The 20208-nt window shown below is 39.8% G+C and overlaps 2 protein-coding genes across 2 annotated transcripts; both read right to left on the reverse strand.

The window, feature by feature from the left end:
• Positions 1-3035: 3035 nt before the first annotated feature.
• Positions 3036-8008, reverse strand: klhl26 (kelch-like family member 26). Its single transcript, XM_087783474.1, has 3 exons — positions 7803-8008; positions 6388-6570; positions 3036-5514 (listed from the first exon to the last, which is right to left on the reverse strand). The coding sequence occupies exons 1-3, from the start codon at positions 7850-7852 to the stop codon at positions 3933-3935; spliced, it is 1815 nt and encodes a 604-aa protein (XP_087639600.1). The 5' UTR covers positions 7853-8008; the 3' UTR covers positions 3036-3932.
• Positions 8009-8275: 267 nt separating this feature from the next.
• il12rb1 (interleukin 12 receptor subunit beta 1) lies at positions 8276-18726 on the reverse strand. Its single transcript, XM_087782482.1, has 15 exons — positions 18509-18726; positions 17322-17442; positions 17084-17235; positions 14849-14991; positions 14748-14784; positions 14551-14670; positions 12910-12986; positions 12619-12844; positions 12424-12555; positions 11207-11293; positions 10958-11113; positions 10732-10899; positions 10585-10654; positions 9646-9721; positions 8276-9405 (listed from the first exon to the last, which is right to left on the reverse strand). The coding sequence occupies exons 1-15, from the start codon at positions 18654-18656 to the stop codon at positions 9163-9165; spliced, it is 1956 nt and encodes a 651-aa protein (XP_087638608.1). The 5' UTR covers positions 18657-18726; the 3' UTR covers positions 8276-9162.
• Positions 18727-20208: the final 1482 nt, after the last annotated feature.

The raw sequence follows: 20208 nt of genomic DNA on the forward strand, positions 1-20208 counted from the left end.
CTCTTTTTTGTGCGTTTTTGTGAAAAGAAACCACCCTTATATTGTTCGGTGTATAAATACAAATACATCAATCGTGACTCCATCTCATAAAGTAGAAAACAAGTAGATCCTACGACTTATAATTCTTCAAGGGCCACATTCAATTATGTGAATGTTGTTAGGGGCCGTCAAGTAAAAAGAAAGATGAAAAAATCCCTAAAAAAATAAGAAGGACATTCGTCATAAGGCCGTGACTTTTATTAAGCTAAATAAGCAGCAATTTTCTTCTTGTATATATATGAGGTTTTTTTTCCAAAATATTTCTTCAACTAACTTATAAAACATGTTTTGAGGGATAAATATATATAAGAAAGATTCCACACAAAAAGTAAATAAGTGTTATGTTAAATGAATAGGTAAATGAATAATAAATACAAAATTACAAAGAAAATACAAAATCTTTCTCTTTCTTTCTTTCTTTCTTTCTTTCTTTCTTTCTTTCTCTTTCTTTCTCTTTGTTCTTGTTGTTGTTCTTATTTTTATATTTATGAATAATTGCTGTGTCTAATTGGAAATAAACTATTTCCCGAAGGAGACCTCCTGAGGGATCAATAAAGTTCTACCTAACCTAAAAAACCTTTGTTAATGCATTAGAACCATTTATACATGATCATACTTTGACATTTTGAGGGATTAATATATGCTAGAAAAATTACACACAAAAGTAAATAAGTATTATGTTGAAATATTAATGAATAATTAATACAAAATTACAACAAAAAAAAAAGATCTTACTCTTTCTTTCTATTTGTTCTTGTTCTTATTTTTATTTTTATTTTTTATTTTTATTTTTATTTTTAAGAATAATGGGTGTGTCTAATTAGAAAAAAACAATTTCAATAAAGTTCTACCTAACCTAAAATACATTTGTTAATGCATTAGAACCATTTATACATGATCATACTTTGACATTACGAGGGTCTCGCATGTAGCCTCCGGCCCGCACTTTGCCCAGGTCTGTCCTACGTCATGGTTGGGCGAATACATTTCCTCAGAGGCCACATTATACGGGCCGTCAAGGCACAATAAGAGGAGAAAAGAGCCGATATATGATGTGAAACGTTTTCATAATCAAAGTAAGAAAATAAATAAGTAAATCCAAATACTTTTTTTATGTTTATGTATAAACTACTTGATCTAAATAAATGGTATATGCTATAATATGCTGACATTAAATTATGTTATCTCAAATTATGTAGAGTGGCAAAAATATTTACAAAAAGGAAAGATAAAAAAAAGGCTGAAACTAAAAAAACGTAAAGGTCAACTAATGAAACTCTTTCCTTCTACTGAGAAAAATCCCCAAACTTGATGTCACAACAAGATCTGGATCTTATAATCCATGCGTTTGTGTCTTCTCGTTTAGCCTATTGTAACTGTTTATTTTCGTGTTTAAACAAGAAGGAGCTGTTTCGCCTGCAGTTCATACAAAACTCTTCAGCGAGAATTCTGAGCGGCTCTAGTAGAAGAACTCACATTTCCTCGATGCTTCACTGGCTGCCAGTTTCTTTCAGGATCAAATTTAAAATTCTGGTTCGTACTTTCAGATCTATTAATGGTCAGACATTCCATCAGTGATCTGATCCAGACTTACACCCCAGCTCGGGCTTTGAGGTCTGTGGATCAGAATATACTGATGGTTCCTGAACACGCTTCAGGACCAGAGGAGAGAAATCCTTCCAGACTGTTGCTCCTAAGCTTTGGAACCATCTCTGTGTTTGATGATCTACTGACTCCTTCAAGAAACATCTTAAGACATTCTTATTTGTGCTTTTTCTTAATTATATTGGAGCTGCTGTTTGTCACTGTATTGTCTTTAAATAAGATTTTTTGTATGCATTTTTAACCAAGTATTGTTTTGTTGTTAAAGCGCTTTATGACCCTGGTTTAAGAAAGGCACTTTAAAAATACAGCTTACTTACTTACAGTATTAAACAACCCGGCTTTGAGTTTTCGAGGGCCCTGGCAAAGTTTTGCAGTGAGGTAAAGTTGGTTTGTATTCATTTTAAGTAGGTCTATGTGTAATCAAATGTAGACAGGACTATATATAGTATATAGTAGATATAGTATAACAGTTTTTAGTAATATGGTAATAGGGTTGGTCTGATAAAGCAGAAACATTGGTTTTAAAGTAAATATTTCAAAGCGTATGCTTTTATTGGTTACCACTGGTCTGGAAAAGCGCTATTTAAAAACAAATTACTTACTTACCTTTGGTGAGTTTGATGATAGAGTGCAGATGATGTTGTCAAGATACTTGAGAAGAACATGTATCTTGGGACGGAGTCTCACTGGCTGCTGAAATATTGATGCACAATGTTTCAGTGTGTAGGTCAGATACACTAACGTGTAAATATTTCAGCAGTCAGTGAGACAGGCAATTGTTTTTCTTTCTCCTCATGTTGAGCTCGCCTACTTTGCAAAAAGGTTGAATGACTTGTAAAAATACTGTATGAAGAGACTATATAAAGGCTAAAATTAAGGGTGTCGATATCAATATGACATGTTTTTTGGTCATTTTTTTGACAATACTTTATCCATATTGGACAGCACTTGTTTTCTTTTTTGGCTTGCATATGATATTTTATTTGTTACCATATATTTTATGGTTTACAATGATTTTTGTGTTGCAATTACCCTTTTGGTGCTAGATGGCAGCAGTCGTCATGTCTTCCACAGCTAAAGGAATACTGAAATACTGGCGATGACTGAGGACGAGAGGATACAGTTGACTCAAGTAACTTTAAAAGCGGATTTTTTGTTTTGATATTTTGTTTTAAAAACAAATGGAAGCCGTTACGACTTTGTCAAGAGTCATGTGGTCTGTAAATTATGCAACACCAGAGTCGAGTACTGGACAATACTACACATGTATCATTGTTACTACAGTATTACGATACATCGAGTCATTTTCCCTGTATCATGATACGCATCGAATCGCCATATTCTTGCCAATACACACCCTTGGTTGTGATCTAATAAAAAAAACAACAGAATAAGATACATTATAGAGTTTATCTAACATTTCCAACAAAAAGGCATCATTTGAGAGCAGTTGTAAAATAGGATCGATCTTTAATAAATAATATAAAGACAAGTCTACATTCCCCTTGGGTCCACTTTTGTATTGCACTTGAAATAAACAGTACGATGTGCTTATAGTGTACAGGTTTAAAGACTCACATAGACAAAAGGGGAAATATAAAACTCAGATCACGTACTGTTCAAACTACTTTTGGGTTTATATATTAAATGTATCAATGAGTTGAGCAGGACAATCTGCTGAGAAAAGTGCAGCAATTCAATTGTAAATAAAAGGTGGATTGACAAATAAAAAGGAAACATAGGAATGAAGGACAGATGATTAATTGTGTTGACTGTGCAGAGTAGTGGAGCGGGTGCAATTCCCACAATTGATTGGTGTCAACGTATACATTTAGACCGGCGTCCTCCAGAAGGTAGTGTGTGTTGTGGTCCTGGAACCACCAGGGGTGTGGATACACAGCCTGTAGACGAGGGCACGAGACACCATGTTGGGTCAAGCTTGGGAAAAAACACAATGAACAAATCATGCACACGTGATACTATCGTCACGTACGTTAGTCTGATATAGTGACGCATGCTTTTACATTTCTGTTATTGTGCTCACGAGAGAATTACAACCGTTGCTCTTCAGTATGATTTACAATCAAGATGTCGAAAACGTTTGTGCGGAAGTCAAACTATTTCATATAAAGTGGATAATAATTCAAACAAAACGAGGGTTATTAAATAAGGCGGAAGTGTTGCGGACCTTGAAACATCTGCGTTAAAGTCCGTTTGTAAATAACCGTTTGTAAAACGATGCACATTAAGAGTGCGACGAGGACCTCAACTGACCAGACGTCAGGTCTTCAGCGCTGCGTGGTGCTCTGTGGAAGCAAAATAGGGGTGCAGGCGATGCCGGCGAAGGACTCCGGAAAGTGCAGATCCCTCTCCCACTCGTCAGTGTCCGTGTTATAAACCTGGACGACGCTCGTGACGTTATTCAGGTGCCAGTTGTACCCCCCGACCACGTAGATCTTCCTGTCCAGCAGGCAGCAGCCGGCCTCGGACTGACCGGCCCTCATGGGCGTGACGGCGGTCCACTGGTCCGTCTCCGGCACGTAGTACTCCACGTCCAGCACGTCGAAGCAGCGGTCCACGTTGTCCATCCGTCCCCCCAGGGCGTAAACGCGATCCCCGCAGCCGACCATGGCGTGCAGGACCCTGGGTTTGTTCATGGGGGCTCTGAAGTCCCACTGGTCCGTGGCGGGGTCGTAGGAATGAAGGGTTTTCTTGTCGTCCAAAGAGATGCCGTAGCCGCCGGAGACGAAGAGTTTCTCCCCGCACGGGGACCCCGCGTGACCCCATATCCTACGCTTCAACGGCTCGACGTAAGTCCACTCGTTCTTCCTCGGACAGTAGCACTCCACGGACGCCAGACTGCCGGACCGGTTGCGCCCCCCGGTGGCGTACAGTAGTCCGTGCAGAACGTTGAGCTGGAACTGGATCCGGGCTTCCTGCATGGGTTGGATGCGCAGCCACTGACTCAGGTGAGGGTCGAAGCGGTAGCACATGTCGACGGCGCCTTCGCCGCTGCGGTACTGCAGGTGCTGCCCGCCCACGATGTACACGAAGTTATCGAGGACGGCGACGCAGGCGTGGCTGCACGCCGTCTCCATCTCGGCCAGCTCTTTGAACTGCCGCGAGGCCACGTCGGGGAGGAAGTAGACCTTGGCGCTCACCGTGCGGTCGTTGTCCGTGTACGGCGTCCCGCCGAAGGTGATCAGGGACGTGACGTCGGAGCGGATGAGGGTCCGGCGGGACTGCATCTCATGCTGTCGGAAGGGAAGGATCTGGTAGTTGAAGGCCTCGAGTAAATACTGGCGGCACAACATGTCCTCCACCATGATGTCCACCGTCTGGATGCTGTCCACCAGCTCGGACGAACGCATGAGCGGGAACCGGACGTGGCGGAGGACCTCGCTGGCCTCCGCCCGACGACCCTCGTCGTGGCGCAACCATCGGATGGCGGCGTGGAAAAGATCGATCTCGCCGCAGTTCTTCAGTTTGTTGCTCTGGAGGAAGAAGACAAGGCGCTCCATGGGAATGTGCAGGAAGTCCTCTTCCTTGGAGATCTGCAGGAAGTGGCGGAAGGTGAAGGCGTCCACCGATTCCTTCAGCGAGGAGAGGCTGAAGGTGGTGGCCATCTGGCCGATGAGGAGGCACGTCTCCACGCTCATGGCGGACTTGAGGAACTCTTCGCAGAGCTCCACCACGGGGACCATCTGGAGGAAGACGGCCGCGCCGAGGACGTCCTGAATGCAGTCCAGGTCCAGCGTGACTTCGGAACTGTAGGCGAAGTCGATGATGTGCTTCAGGCCTCGGGCGGACAAGCCCTTCAGCTCGATGGTGCTTTGATTGGACTCCCTCATACCGCCGGTGAACATAGCCCTGCGAGACAAAGACGTGGATCATGTAACGCTTAAAAATGCAACACCTGCCACGAGAAGTACCGATGGTGAGGATGAGTCGGCAGCTTTAACTATTCACTTACAAAGTATTCAATGAAGGAATGACAACGAAACCATTATGATCATCATTAAGTGCAAACATTTTTTCTCACAATTACTTGATTTTCTGGAACTCCTGTTGTGTTATCAGTTTTATCTTGCCCTTTAAAGTTTATACTTTATTGAATATTGTTTTGATTGTTTAAGCGCTTTGTGACCCTGGTCTGGAAAAGCGCTATATAAATAAAAATTACATACTTACTTACTTACAATTAGACATCAAAAAATATTCCTGGAAACATTTTTTTCAATTTAATAACTAAATAATTTTGCCATTGCCAAGTATTTATCATGTCCTTAAAATATCAGGTGTTGCAACACTACTGGCCATATTAAACAAATAAATTAAACAGCAAATGACATAAAATATAGGAGTTATGCAGCAACTTCAGGGTTTTATTGTTGGCATTAAAGGCCATTATTCTGTTGACCTGATTGAAAAATGTTTATGTATTTCTATCTATTTTACATGTTAATTTAATTTTGGAAATTTTGGAATAAACTAAATATGACAACTTTCCTTATGTATGGATTTAAAAGGCGATAAAACACTTTTACAAGGCAGGTAAAACATAAATATGAGGTATATAAAGTACATAGGTTTCGTATCATCCACTGTTCTCTTATTACAAATCGACAGCGAGTGTGTACTCAACCGGTGAGTGCTCCAAATTACCGAGAACACGAGCCTTCTAAGTGCTCTGAATTTAAAATGTAAATGGACCAAAAAACGACTTCAACGATCCGGACTAACCTGAAATAATCACTACAAGCGGCAAGAACGGCTTTGTGGACCTGGAATCGCTCCTCATTGATGGCCAGCACGACGTCTAGAAGTTGACCCTGAGCCCTCAGGACCGACAGGCCCTGGAGGAGAGTCGAACTGTGGCCCTGGGCTGAGAACGTGCAGCGCAGCGTGCTATTCTTGTTAGCCATACTGAAAGACAAAATCACTTCAGGAGTCAAGGAATACTACGGCTTCATACATTTATCACGTAGCCTCTAAGAAAGATTGATTTATAAATAATTATTTATAATAATAATAATTTTTATTTAATTATTGCTTTTATTGAATATTCAATCTATATGCAGTTAATATGAAAAGTTGATACACAGACAAAGGTCAGCATTAGTGTATAAACTTGATAGATTTGCCTTAAAAAGTCCAGAGGAGAGAAATCTTTTCAGGCTGTTGCTCCTAAGCTTTGGAAGGATCTTCCTCTCTCTTTGCGCTTGATGGATCTACTGACTCCTTTAAGAAACATCTTAAGACATTTTTATTTGTTCAGGCTTTTCCTTGATTTTCTGGAACTCCTGTTGTGTTTTCAGTTTTATCTTGACCTTTAAAGTATATACTTTATTGAATATTGTTTTGATTGTTTAAGTGCTTTGTGACCCTGGTCTAGAAAAGCGCTATACAAATAAAAATTACTTAATTACTTAGTTACTTATAGTTGTCGTTCATTTTCAATGCATTTGGAAAGTCCACAACAATTGACATGAAGTGTTGTTTATGTAAATGGAAGCTTTTATGAAAATACAAATGGATGCAAGTTATTTTCTGGCCAAATAAATAGTGGACATAGTATATTTCTGTTGAGTTTACAACAATTTCCTTGATTTTCTGATACTCCTGTGTTGTTCTCGGATTTTTTTCAAGTGTATATTTTATTGAGTTTTGTTTTGTTTGTTTGAGCGCTTTGTGACCCTGGTCTAGAAAAGTGCTCAACAAATATAATTTACTTACACTTACTAACACTGGCAGTGAAAGTTTCTGATTCTGATAGTTTATTAAATTGTACAATATTTATTATTATTACAGATGATTTTTCTTAATATTCAGATAATCCTTTTTTTTAATTCTTGGATGTTTTCTGAGATTAAAACATGATCAGGGTTTTATTTGACATGTCAATTCCCTCCAAAACATTAAACTACTATCTTAAGTTTTAAAGCTCGGAACATTAAATACTAAAAACATACTTTGATGCCTCAATATTGAATTTTGCGATAATTATTAGTGTTAGACAGAAATTTCAGGATCCATGAAGAGGCCGTCAGTGCATCCTCGGTCTTTCCTAGTCATCAACGCCCACGCGCCCTGCCTGATCTCGGCCACAGAGACGGATCGAATGACGCCGAGATAACGGCTCACAACCACCGACTCACCTGCTCTGGAGACGCTTCGAAGCGAAATCGCCACCATCTGACTCTGCCATTTTCTAACGCCGACCCACAAGCATGTGGCATCTTCTGGCGTCCGCTGCACTTCCGGCCGCTCGCCCCCCGAGCACGGAGCACCGTGAGCGGCTGCTGCTGCTGACAGACGCCGCTGATCCCGGGATGGTGGCGTCGGCGGCGGCGGCGCTGGTGACCTCCTCCTACCTGCTGGTTCTATCTGCAATGACGGTCTCCGGCCGCTAGATGACGCTAAAGCTAGCGAAAAGACTCGATTGGGTTACGACCCACACGCATGCGCGGGGAGCTTGGTGCTCTTTGATGACGTCAACACTATGACGTTTTATTAATCCGTCTAAAAAAATAAATTCAAGTGGTTTCAACGACACATAAAACTTAATAGTGTGTTAAAACCAGTGAAGAAGCAGAATAAAATATTATGTACATTAACTCGTATAGTTTTATTTATTTTCAATGAAATAATAACAGAAAAAAGAGGGGAAATAGAACGTTTAAAACAAAATGTTTAGGTACAAAAGTACATAAAAAAATAAACAACATAAATTCCCTTTTGAACAAACCCTCGCAGATTTTTCCGAAGATAAAATGAAAAAGGCAGAATTGGAATTAAGAGATAAAGGTAATTTCAAGAATGATTTTTATTTAAGTAAGGTGGGGAGAATTAAGAAGGTAATTTAAAGAATGATTGTTATTTAAGTAAGGTGGGGTGAATTAAGAAGGTAATTTAAAGAATGATTGTTATTTAAGTAAGGTGGGGTGAATTAAGAAGGTAATTTCAAGAATGATTGTTATTTAAGTAAGGTGGGGAGAATTAAGAAGGTCATTTAAAGAATGATTTTTATTTAAGTAAGGTGGGGTGAATTAAGAAGTTAATTTAAAGAATGATTTTTATTTAAGTAAGGTGGGGTGAATTAAGAAGGTCATTTCAAGAATGATTTGTTTACAGTAAGGTGGGGTTTATAAAGTGTTATAGGAACAGAACACAGCAATAACAGGTGACGACTCAATTCTGGTAAAAACCTCAGAATACCTGACTAGTCACCACTTCCTGTCAAAGGTTGAGTCAGTTTGATCTCACATCTGCTTTTCCTGTCAGTAGTTTAGACTCTGCAGTTCAGCTTTTCAAACGATATATATACATACACTGTATATTCTTGTCATACTCATAACATAAATAGCACAGAATATACTATTATATTAATGCATATTATATGATATGTAAATTGTATGTCATGTACACTAATTATGTTGTGAATTCATATATTTCTTAAAAGAAGTACATCCAATTATTTTAGGTAAAGATACGTCCAAAATCATTCCTGTTGGAATCTTAATCCATGTTGTTGTTAAACACGAGGCCCTTTTTGTACAAGAGGGACGCGAGCTGAGTCTCCACCAGACCGGGATCGTCCAGTTCCGTGAACTCTGGGTTCGAACTGCTGTCTGACATCTCAGAGTCCGAGTACATTGGCGTGAGTGTGATGGTCGTCTCTTCGATCCTCTTCTGATGCAACGTGAACTCGTGGGCCTGCTCCTCCTGCTGCTGCTGACGCGACTCCTTCTTCAACAAACCCTGGAGAACATCTGTTATAATCTGGAATATTTGTGCCAGAAAAAAAAATCCTGCTGCAAAAAAGCTTGAAATCAAGTGGTTCGAAGCCTAAACAGTACACGATGGGATCGATCTCCACATCATGTTTATGTATTGACTTGACGTCCCTCACGGTGTGTATTCCTGAGGTCAATGTAATTTCCTACGATACACCGAGCTTCACTCCGTTCACAGGACTCAAAGAAGTCAAAGGTCACACACCTGACCTCCTGCTTTGTCGCCGCCAAATTCAGCGATGAAGGGTCGTGGTACAGGTGGCAGAATTCTGCCTCTGAACCTGAACAAGTGACAAGAAGAATAAAAAACAGGTTTGAAGAGAGATCTTAGAAGGAAACAAAACTGAAACATGTTTTGTTTTAGCTAAATTATTCCTGGCAATTAAATCAAACAAATGTGTGGGGGTTTGAAAATCGGGCCACAAATGGCTTTAAACCTAAATATATTTATGTATATATATATATACAAATATATTTGGATTAACCTTTGTGTAAGCAAATGTGTGGCTTCCATGAATACATGCAGTAGTGGAGGTCGTTCACCTTGACCCATAGACAACACAAGGGATACCACAAACAAGTTTGTTTACAGGCTTTAGGGTCACTTTGACCCAGAGACAACAAAAGGGACAATATAATTAAAAAATTTTGTGGGGGCCTCGGGTCACCTTGACCCAGAGACAACGCAAGGGATACCACAAACACGTTTGTTTATGGGCCTTTGGGTCACATTGACCCAGAGACAACACAGGGGATACCACAAACACACTGGTTTATAAACCTTCGGTTCACTTTGACCCAGAGACAACACAAGGGAAACCACAAACACGTTTGTTTATGGGCCTTAGGGTCACTTTGACCCAGAGAAAACACAAGGGAAACCACAAACACACTGTTTTTTAAACCTTCGGGTCACTTTGACCCTGAGACAACACAAGGGACACCACAAACACATTTGTTACACTTCTACTTCTTACAATCGGCTGAAAATTCGGGCCCGCTCTAGAAGGAGAACTCACATTTCACAGATCCTTGAGAGTCTGCATTGGCTGCAACTTGAAAGTCTGCATTTTAACTGTGTATTGTTTTTACAAATAATAATTACTTACTAACGTTATTAGACTCTTTTTCTAAAGCTACTCACCTTTTGAAGACGCACACAAGGACTCCTGTTATGATGAGAAAGGCAGACACCAGACCGATGCCTAACAACACTGAGGTCGAAGACAAGAAAGGTTGTTTCAGTGAGATTCTAGCTGCATATAGAACATTATCAACAAGAATACGATACCATCCATCGTCTGATCCTCTGGTCGCGACAGAAGAACCAACGACGCTGCAGGTCCTTCTCCCGCTCGCGTCACCCCAGCCACGCTGAGGTTGTACTTGACGCCGGCCGTCAGGTTGGTCAGCTGATACTTCAGGACCTTTTTCACCGAGGCCGAGATGTTGTGGCACTCTGGACGCAAAGGGTGCTTTTTATTAGTTTAACTTCTCAAATGAAGGATGGATGCTACCTCTCTCCTCGGCCTGGTGGCCCACTTTAACGCTGCACAGGTGGTAGTGCGTCAGGAAACCACGCTGGTCCACGATCGGTATCTCCCTCCACGACAGATTAGCAGAAGTCTGTGAGTGACTGAAACCAATAAAATCTTGAGGTTCTCGGCGAGGAACTGAAGAAGGAAATGAGATCCGAGGGAAGAGCATCGGTGAGACACGAGAAGAGAGTCACAGACAAAGGAGTTACTGTTGAACAATAAACTCACCTCCCTCCTTCTGGTACCATAAACACTTCTCTATCTCCTGAACCTTGTTCACGGTCTTGTATTTGAAGTAAAGATATCGTACGTCGTCTGTGATACGAGAGAGAAAAAGGTTCAGAACAGGTGGTTCAAGGACATGAGAAAGTCAGACCGAAAGTGGAAACGTTTTAAAAGTTGATTTAATATAGTGTTGATAGTTGTTGTGTTAAGGTTGACTTACATTAAAGGTCAACTTACGTGTTTATTTAAGTGTGTGTTAAATAGATGTTGGACTCTATTGTATCATCAGTGTGTGTTTGTACAAAACTCTCTTTTCAATTAAATATTGACATTAGAAAATAATCCTAAAACCCTGGCAAAAAAAACACTTGGTTTTTCTGGAGATGAAATCTGGTTGATGAAACCACACCCACTCTGCTGTGATTGGTCAAACATGGAGGTTTGTCACCGCATGTCATCAATCCTTGAAGTCTCCACCTCCAAGGGACTCGTTGTATAAACAAAGTGGGGCGTGATTACAGCTGGCTGGAGGAGGAGTGAAGCCATTATTAAGTCAAAATGGACTCTCGTAACCTCTCGTTCGCCCAGATTTAAGAGCAACTTTAAAGTAATAAGTTGAAAACATGGTCATGATGAGAGACTTACTGCATCTTGGAGAGGAAGACTTCAACATTTGAAACATGAGAGAAACAAATGGATTCATACTCAGAAAGATTAAATTATTCCAACATGTTCAAGTCAATCTTCATTCAACTCCCCCAAAAGATAAACATGAGATACCGAGACCCCACCTGGTCATAATACTAACACATTCACAGCAGTTGTTCTGTCTGGCAGAAGCTTCTGACACAGATTGTAACGACCTTCGGAAAAAACATGTCGCAATAACACTACCAGCAATCCAGAGACTTTAACTGGTCTAGCCAATGTGTCACTGCTGGATCTGCTTGTTCTGGGTCTAATCCTGGTATCTTCTCCCAACAGAGGGGTCCGGGGGGAATCCTAAAGAGGGGCCCGGAGCCACCTCAATTGGCTTCTATCGATGGGGACTATTTTCAACCATTCAAATTTAAACTTTATTCTGCATCAGTAAAATGTACCATGAATTTGAGCATCTACCAGACGAGGAGGTTGATCTACAAATAGTAACAACAAAAAAAAATAAAGAATGGATCTGCTGAATTTCAAATAAACTTAAATGTATCATCAACTTAACTTACCCTTTATCATCTTCTTCATCGTTCTGTTGTTTTTTGTAACGGTGATCACACTGTGGTTCAACCCTCCATCTTGGATCTCATACAGTTCCATGCATGCATCTTTCCCCTTCAGCTGCAGTTCTCCGCCACACCCTGGGCGATGGATATAAAATGAGCACAAACTCTCCTGATCTCTCAGGTACTGAACAGCCTTACTTAATTGTAAATGCTCGGTGACCTCCAGTGGGAAGTCTCTAACGGCTCTCGGAGAATACCCCGCCTGGTTCTTAGCCACCACGGAGATGAAGACACTGGATTTGGACACGTAGGTGACGTAATCCTTGGTGGTTTTGTGGACCAAACTTCTTTCAAATGGACACCCATGAGTCTCCCTCAGGATGTACGTGACACCCTGGACCGCTGCTGCAACTGGTTGCTGTGGCTGTGGAGAAGTGAAGTTCAGTCAAGCGCGAAAAAAACAAGTGAAAAACCGAGACAGTTACTTACATTCCACTTGATGGTCACCTTCCGGGACTCATTTTCGAGCTTCGGTGAGAAGTCGAGCTCAGGCTCGTGCGTAAGCTCTGCAGCGGAAGATAACTCCAGTCAGTTGAAGAGGTTTTTCATATAACAGGATGAATCAAAATTAATTGAAATTGAGAGCAACTCATGTGAAAACAACTCTCCTGACTCACTCATGTTTCAAATGTTAAAGTCTTCCTCTCCAAGATGCAGTAAGTTCCTCATCATGACCATGTTTTCAACTTATTACTTTATTAAGTTGCTCTGAAATCTGGGCGAACGAGAGGTTACGAGAGCGGAGTCCATTATGACGTAATAATGGCTTCACTCCTCCTCCAGACAGCTGTTATCATGCCTCGCTTTGTTTATACAACAAGTTCCTTTGGAGGTGGAGACTTCCATAATTGATGACAAACATCACAAACAGATACGTTTATTTGCCTTGATTTCCCACAGTCTGGCCGATTGCATTCATCAACTAAAGTTGTAATGTTTGTAAAGGGTCTTGATTAGTTTCGCTGATCGGAAAAACAACCGCGGGGAAAAGGTAAAGTTTAAGGCACACACTAATGACCTTAAACTACGTCACGTCTCTATTGAGGCGCAGAGACTTTTAAAACTAAAGTAAATAAGGTTTTACGACAAAGTAACGGAGGTTTGTGTGACGATGAAAAGCGCATGGACTTTATCTAGAAATACAATTAAGACCAGAAACGGATTTAATTTCAATCGAATGAAAAATGAAATAAGAATAATAAAACAGAATAATAAAAATACAATAGAATATTTAAAAACTACATTTTGGCCGTAACCAAAATATTCTTTGTTTTTCTCACGCTTATATTGACCTTATTCATACTCCATATTTATCTTTTAACCACAAGAACATTGTTACTATTTTCGTAAATCTAGCCAATCACAGAAGGCCTGACGCAATATTAACAAATCAGAAGCAACAAAAAGGCGGGTCTATCTGTCTTGACAGCACTACTTGTCTAACACCGTCGCTCGAATTCTTCACTCTTGAACCAATCTGGCGAGTTCTCGCTAAAACTTTACGGTAAATCCACCAAAAAATGATTAACTAAATAAATTTAATTTATTTCAATGAATCAATTAGATACTTCACTGACGACACGTCTTTGGAGCAGATACCGACGTAAAGAAAACACTAATTTTACCAGAAAACAACACAACAACAAGTGTTTCAATTGGTGAAAAGTGTTGTCAAGTGTCGGTGATAAGGTTTCAACGACTTGTTGCAATCAGCGTTAAATAGTAGTAGAAGAAGAAGTTGTCGAGTCATTTCCTGTAAGTGTGTATTGTTTGATTTGAGACAGTACTACACTGTAAAAATTTAGAGAATTGTAGAGAAGTGCGCAATTTGAGACGCTCATATTTGTTTTGAGCGCATGATTCTTCTTTATCACCCCGTAACAGACAATACGTCCTCCATCTAAGACTTGACCATGACCTTAAAAATACATAAAAATATCCTCGATCTGATAGTGTTACGGGGAGATACATGTCGCCCCTGAATGACTTCTAACACTGCAGTTTCAAGAAGATTGCTGACCACTATAAAAAAGTCTTTTTTTTGTAGCTTAATAACAAGGACCCGCTTACCTGCCGGTACAATCACACCTGACCAGTCGCTCCACAGTGGTGTTGCCGCACTGGTGGACCGGTGTCTGAGCTGGAGTTGGTACGATACATCCTTAGCAAGGTTTCCCACTGAAGTTCGATCTGAGCGGAAAGAAAAGTCTGTCAGGAACTCCACATGGAACGGTCAGAGAGTTGGTTAAAAAACGTTCGGCACTTACATTCGCCGACATCTGTCAGATTGGTGTTTCTCTTTACCTGCAACATGAACCACCAGGTAAGTCAGCCATTCAGGTTTAAGTACATGTCAATAGAGCTTCACCGTCTTCCACTCGCCCACAGGGTGTGTATTCCGTCGGTACAAGACCTCGGCTGAAGCCGGATATTTTTCCGGTGCTTTCCAGGTAATTCCGAGAACATCCCCGGACCAAGACAAACGGATGTTTCGTGGTGCTAGGAATTTCACTGTTACACAAAAAACAAACAAGCAAAAGTATTCACTGAGTTTGTTGCACGTACATTTTATTATCATTAGTTAACCTGCTGTTTTAAGACTTTGACAAATATACTCTACCTTTTTATTAATGTTTCTATCTACTGGTAAATGTTTGTTAAAATTAAATTGTATTTTTTTTAATATATATATACAGTCGATCCATTAATCTTTAATTGGTGTCCATTGAAGCCAGGGTTGGTTAACTCTCAGAATACTTTGAGAAAACAACAGTTTTTCTTTTCAGTACTTCCTTGAAACGACATCTCCAAATCTGTGATCACAGCATCTCATTACTGCTCTGTGCAGTTGTAGTACTGTCGGCTCCCTCAGGCCTTGAAGACCTCCAGTCCTCACTGGGTGAGATCGTGGACCTCTATTGTATCATCAGTATTTGTTTGTACAAAACTCTTTTCATTGAAATATTCACATTAGAAAATGATCTTAAGCCCCGCCGACTTATAACACTTTGTTTTTCTGGAGATTCAAACTTGTTTGTCATAACCACACCCACTATGCTGTGATTGGTCAAACATGCGTCATCAATCCCAGAAATCTCCAGCTCAAGGGACTCGTTGTATAAACAAAGCGGGGCCTGATCACAGCTTGATTGAGGAGGAGTGAAGACCATTCTTACATCATAATGGACTCCGCTCTCGTAACCTCTCGTTCGCCCAGATCAGACGTGGGAGGACATTATAAAGTAATAAGTTCAAAAGAAAAACTTCAACATTTGCAACATGTCATCAGAAGAGTTTGATTTACATATTATAGTCCTTTAATTGGTTGGAAGACAATTCCTATCCAGAAGTTTCTTGGGTCTTGCTCACGACCGAGCAAAAGATGGACGGAGGGGAATGATGGCGAAGCCAAAAGGCGATATTCTCTATAAATCATTTAAACTCCCATCTATGGTTTTAAACTTCAGGAAGCGACCAAAAGAACACCATCACAGATACTGGAGTCTCCCTTAGAGATGATGTGAGGAGCTCAGCAGAGATTCAAAAGACCCTTTGGGGGTAATGGTCTGTCCATGTCTAACAAGAAAGATACTTTGGGGCAAACCTAAGATGCCTTATACTCTCCAAGAAGAGCTAGAAGAGGTTTCTGTGGAGGTGAAAGTCTTCTTCTCACAGAAGATGGATGGATTGCAAGTCTTTTACAACGACAGAAAACATTCTCAACACACATCACGGTAGCACTTGGTGCTTGTTTCATCTTGGGTCACTAGACGATCAAACAAGTTAGTATCTCATCCACAAGTCTTCAGGTAACAATTGACCAATGACTCCACAACCAACACTAGTGACAAGAATAGGCCACGCCTCCAGCAGTATCTTTCTGTACTCAGAACCAGCCACGGCGCAGTACCTCAAATATGGGACGTTTTGAACCATCTATGTTAGATATAGAGAAGAATACTGTAGTAGTTTTATATTCCTTATAAAAAGGTTTATTTTCAGAACGTCTAAGCTCTGGTAGATTTAACTTTAAAATTGCCTCTAGGTAAGATTTACCTGAAGAAAGGGGACAGCACCCTTGATTTATAGTGCAAGGGAAACTATTACATTTACGCAGATAATAATTAATTAATTGGCCTAATTAATTAACTATGAAACACTAGTTTTAATCAATCTCATTTAACGGAAGTTTACTACTTTTTGTCGTGATTATGGAATTTATAATGGTTCTTACTTATCTCAATAACCAGTTTATTTATGATAACAGTTGTAACACACATGACCAAACCAACAACACACTAATAATGCCAACAACGTAATGATTCTAATAACACCACAACAACAACACTGATCACATTATTCTACTCACAGACTATGCCAGCTGATTATAGGAGAAAACAAAACCCAAAAGTAAAACCCAAAGTCTCTTGTCTGGTCATATCCCATTATTCTTGGATAGTCTCTTGTTCGAAAGTATCTGTTTCAACCATTTTGGTCTGGTGTTGTGTTAACATGGAGGAATGTTGACACAGATCGTGAGGGGGGGGGGGGGTTAGCTCTCAAAGACTGTTTCCATTGAATATAGTCCATTAAAATACAGTACCTATGTGATGGAGGATAACTTGTGAAGTGTGGGAGGTGCAGTTTGAGGAACCACCAGTAGCTGTCAGGGAAATGTTGACGGGCCGTCGACGTATGAGCAACTCTTCGTCGATCATTACTGGACTCCGATCGTGCGTTCCGAAGTCTTTGTTGCTGTGGGTTTAATTGGGAAAGACGCAATGAAAACTTTAATTTCAAATATAGTATTTATTTAAAGACTGAATAAATGAAATACTCACTCGATATTTAGATGAAATGTCACATTGACTGTTGTGTTCATCTTCCATTCACAAATGTATGTATTGTTCTTCCTGTTGTTTCTATAGCACAGAGGACTTGAAGGGCATCCCGTCCCAGCACCTGAACACAGATTATTTCAATACAAAAATAAAAAAAATGCAGAGTAATTCAATTGGTCTTTTAGTAGCAAAGACCAATTGTTTTTAGGCTTTTAACCCTCTAAGTGCCAGATAATCTCTTTATGAAAAATGTATTCATCATTCTTTAGTGAAAAAAATGTCAGTCTCATGAAATTACTTGCAGGTTTGTAAATGTGCATGTATTTTGAAATGTGTATTGCTTGTTGTTTAAGCACTTATCGAATGTGCTTTACAAAAAATAATGACTTTACTCACTTTACTTAATGGCATGTGAGGCTGGAATGAAGATATAACAGCGAACTAACAGCACCTTGCTTCGGAAAGGATTCAGACAGACATGTAAACTCTTGTGTTGCTCTTTCTTACTTGTGTATAAGTTAAATGTGTTTTTAAATTACATCTGATTTCCATTTTCTGTTTAAGTAAAAGTGTATCAGAGGCTAAAAGGGCAACTAACGTGTGGATTTAAAGTGACTGTTCGCCCCAAAATTCCCAAGTGCTTCCAGTATAGACAGTAGACTGTATGCGCTTGCAATGTTTATTCTTTACACGACTGCCACAAACAGACTTCAAATATATACTTTTTTTTTTAAATGCCAAGGCTTGAATACAAGAGAGAGAGTTAGTATTTGCATGTTTTTAAGTGTCTTTTTGGACAAAGACGAAGACAACTGAGCTCCAGTCGCTACATTAAAATGAACAAACGTTTTTTAACTAGAACTATAAGACCTATGAAAATAATCCCAACTCTGTCGACATGAGGGTGAGTAGAAAATGAGTGACATTTGAATTATAGGTGAACTTTCACTTTAAGACCTCTAAAGTATCAGCAAAATGTGTCTGTTTGTACAAAACTCTAAAACAAATGTTTGAACACGTTTTAAAAATTGTAATGTGTTCAGACACATAAGAAGTGTAAAGAAAAAAAAACAAATGGGATAAACTCTCTCTCCTCTCACACATTGTTTAAAAATATAAACGGAACAGTCAAACCAATGACACCACATGGTGCGATAAGCAAACCAAAGAAGTTATAAACGTTTTACCTTCACTGATACGATCAAACCAGACCAGCAAAAGCGTGAGTGCGGGTAGACGCGCTTCCATCATCATCTTCATCATCATCCTCCAGATAAAGATCTCAAGCCTTTGACCTGTTTTCACGGAATTGCGCACACGTTTCAGATGAAGCATGAGCTACAAGGTAAGGGAGGGGCCACTGCAAAAGTGATTCTAAAAGTAAAAGCACGCAAAACGAAGTCAACATTTTATGGGCCCTAGACTTTGTCTGTGTGGTCACTAAAGTAATGATCTGCCACCCCTGTGGGTGGGACACCACAGTACATGGATGATGATCAGACAAAGGGAAAGGAAGCAGAAAAATGTAAACAAGAATTTTGTCTAGTCAGCCTCTACCTCCCTCTTCTGGCAGCTGGAGATTTTCACCGATTTTTATATGTTATTAAAATAGATATATTAAATTAATATTTATTATAGTATATTTATATTTTTATATTTTTTATATTTAGATATCTTTTGATCCAACTTGAACAGTTTAGTCAATTGTTTTTTGGAAATGAAACAGTGGCTGAGTCAAAACACTTTGCAGCTAAATGTGGACAAAACGGAAACTCTGGTTATTGGTTGAGTGATAAAACTTTATTATTGCTCCTGATGATAAGGTTCCAGGGTTGAGTCAGTACTTGGGTGACTTAAGTCAGTCTGTCAAACTGAGCCTGAGAAACCTGGGTGTTGTATTTGATAAAGACATGTCTCTTGTTCAACACTACAGAAAACTGACCAGAAACTGTTTCAACTGAGAAAAATCTCTAAACATAGGAAAATGTTGTCACAACATGATCTGGAGTTTATAATCCATGTGTTTGTTTCTTCTCGTCTGGACTATTGTAACAGTTTGTTTTCATGTCTTAACAAGAAGGATCTGTCTCGCCTGCAGTTGATACAAAACTCTGCAGCGAGAATTCTGACCCGCTCTAGTAGAAGAACTCACATTTCTCCCATCCTTAAAACTCTTCACTGGCTGCCAGTTTCTTTCAGGATCAACTTTAGATATTCTAGTTCTTACTTTCGGATCTATTCATGGTCAGGCTCCTCCTTACATCAGTGATCTGATCCAGCCTTACACCCCAGCTCAGGCTCTGAGGTCTGTGGGTCAGAATCTACTGATGGTTCCACGCACACTTATACTCTAACATGAGTAAAATATAATCGTAGTCTTTCAGCCTTTGCTCATCTTGTTTGGTTTGCACTTGCAGAACTAGTAGTGTAAGGATTTAACCTTGATGTAGTAGTTTTTGTTGAACACTAGAGGGTACCAAAGTAGGTTTAGGAAACGGTTGAGAGCTTTTGTGTTTTTCCACTGCTGCCTTAGTAATGTTGTGTGTTTTATTAGCCACACCTGTTCATTTTTTCCACTTATTGTATTGGCCTATTTAAGCATCTAAGTAAGTCTGTGATTTTGACTATGGTGAACATTTACTGATAACCCTTGGATTTCGAATTTTGATTGCCTGCCTTTTTTTTGTGCTGCTCTATTTGGGATCTTATTTTCAGAATAAAATAGAATAAAAATGTGTTGACAGAGCATTCCAGCAGGTAGCAATGTGTTGTGACAGTTGTCCCTGAAACAAAAGACACTTTCAATTATTTTCAGGATGTGACATCATCATCGAGGGAAAGACGAATTGCACTTTTTTTTTTTTCAAATGTTTATTTTTCTTCATAC

The sequence above is a fragment of the Callionymus lyra genome, chromosome 2, assembly GCF_982586985.1.
Source record: "Callionymus lyra chromosome 2, fCalLyr1.hap1.1, whole genome shotgun sequence".
NCBI lineage: Eukaryota > Metazoa > Chordata > Actinopteri > Syngnathiformes > Callionymidae > Callionymus > Callionymus lyra.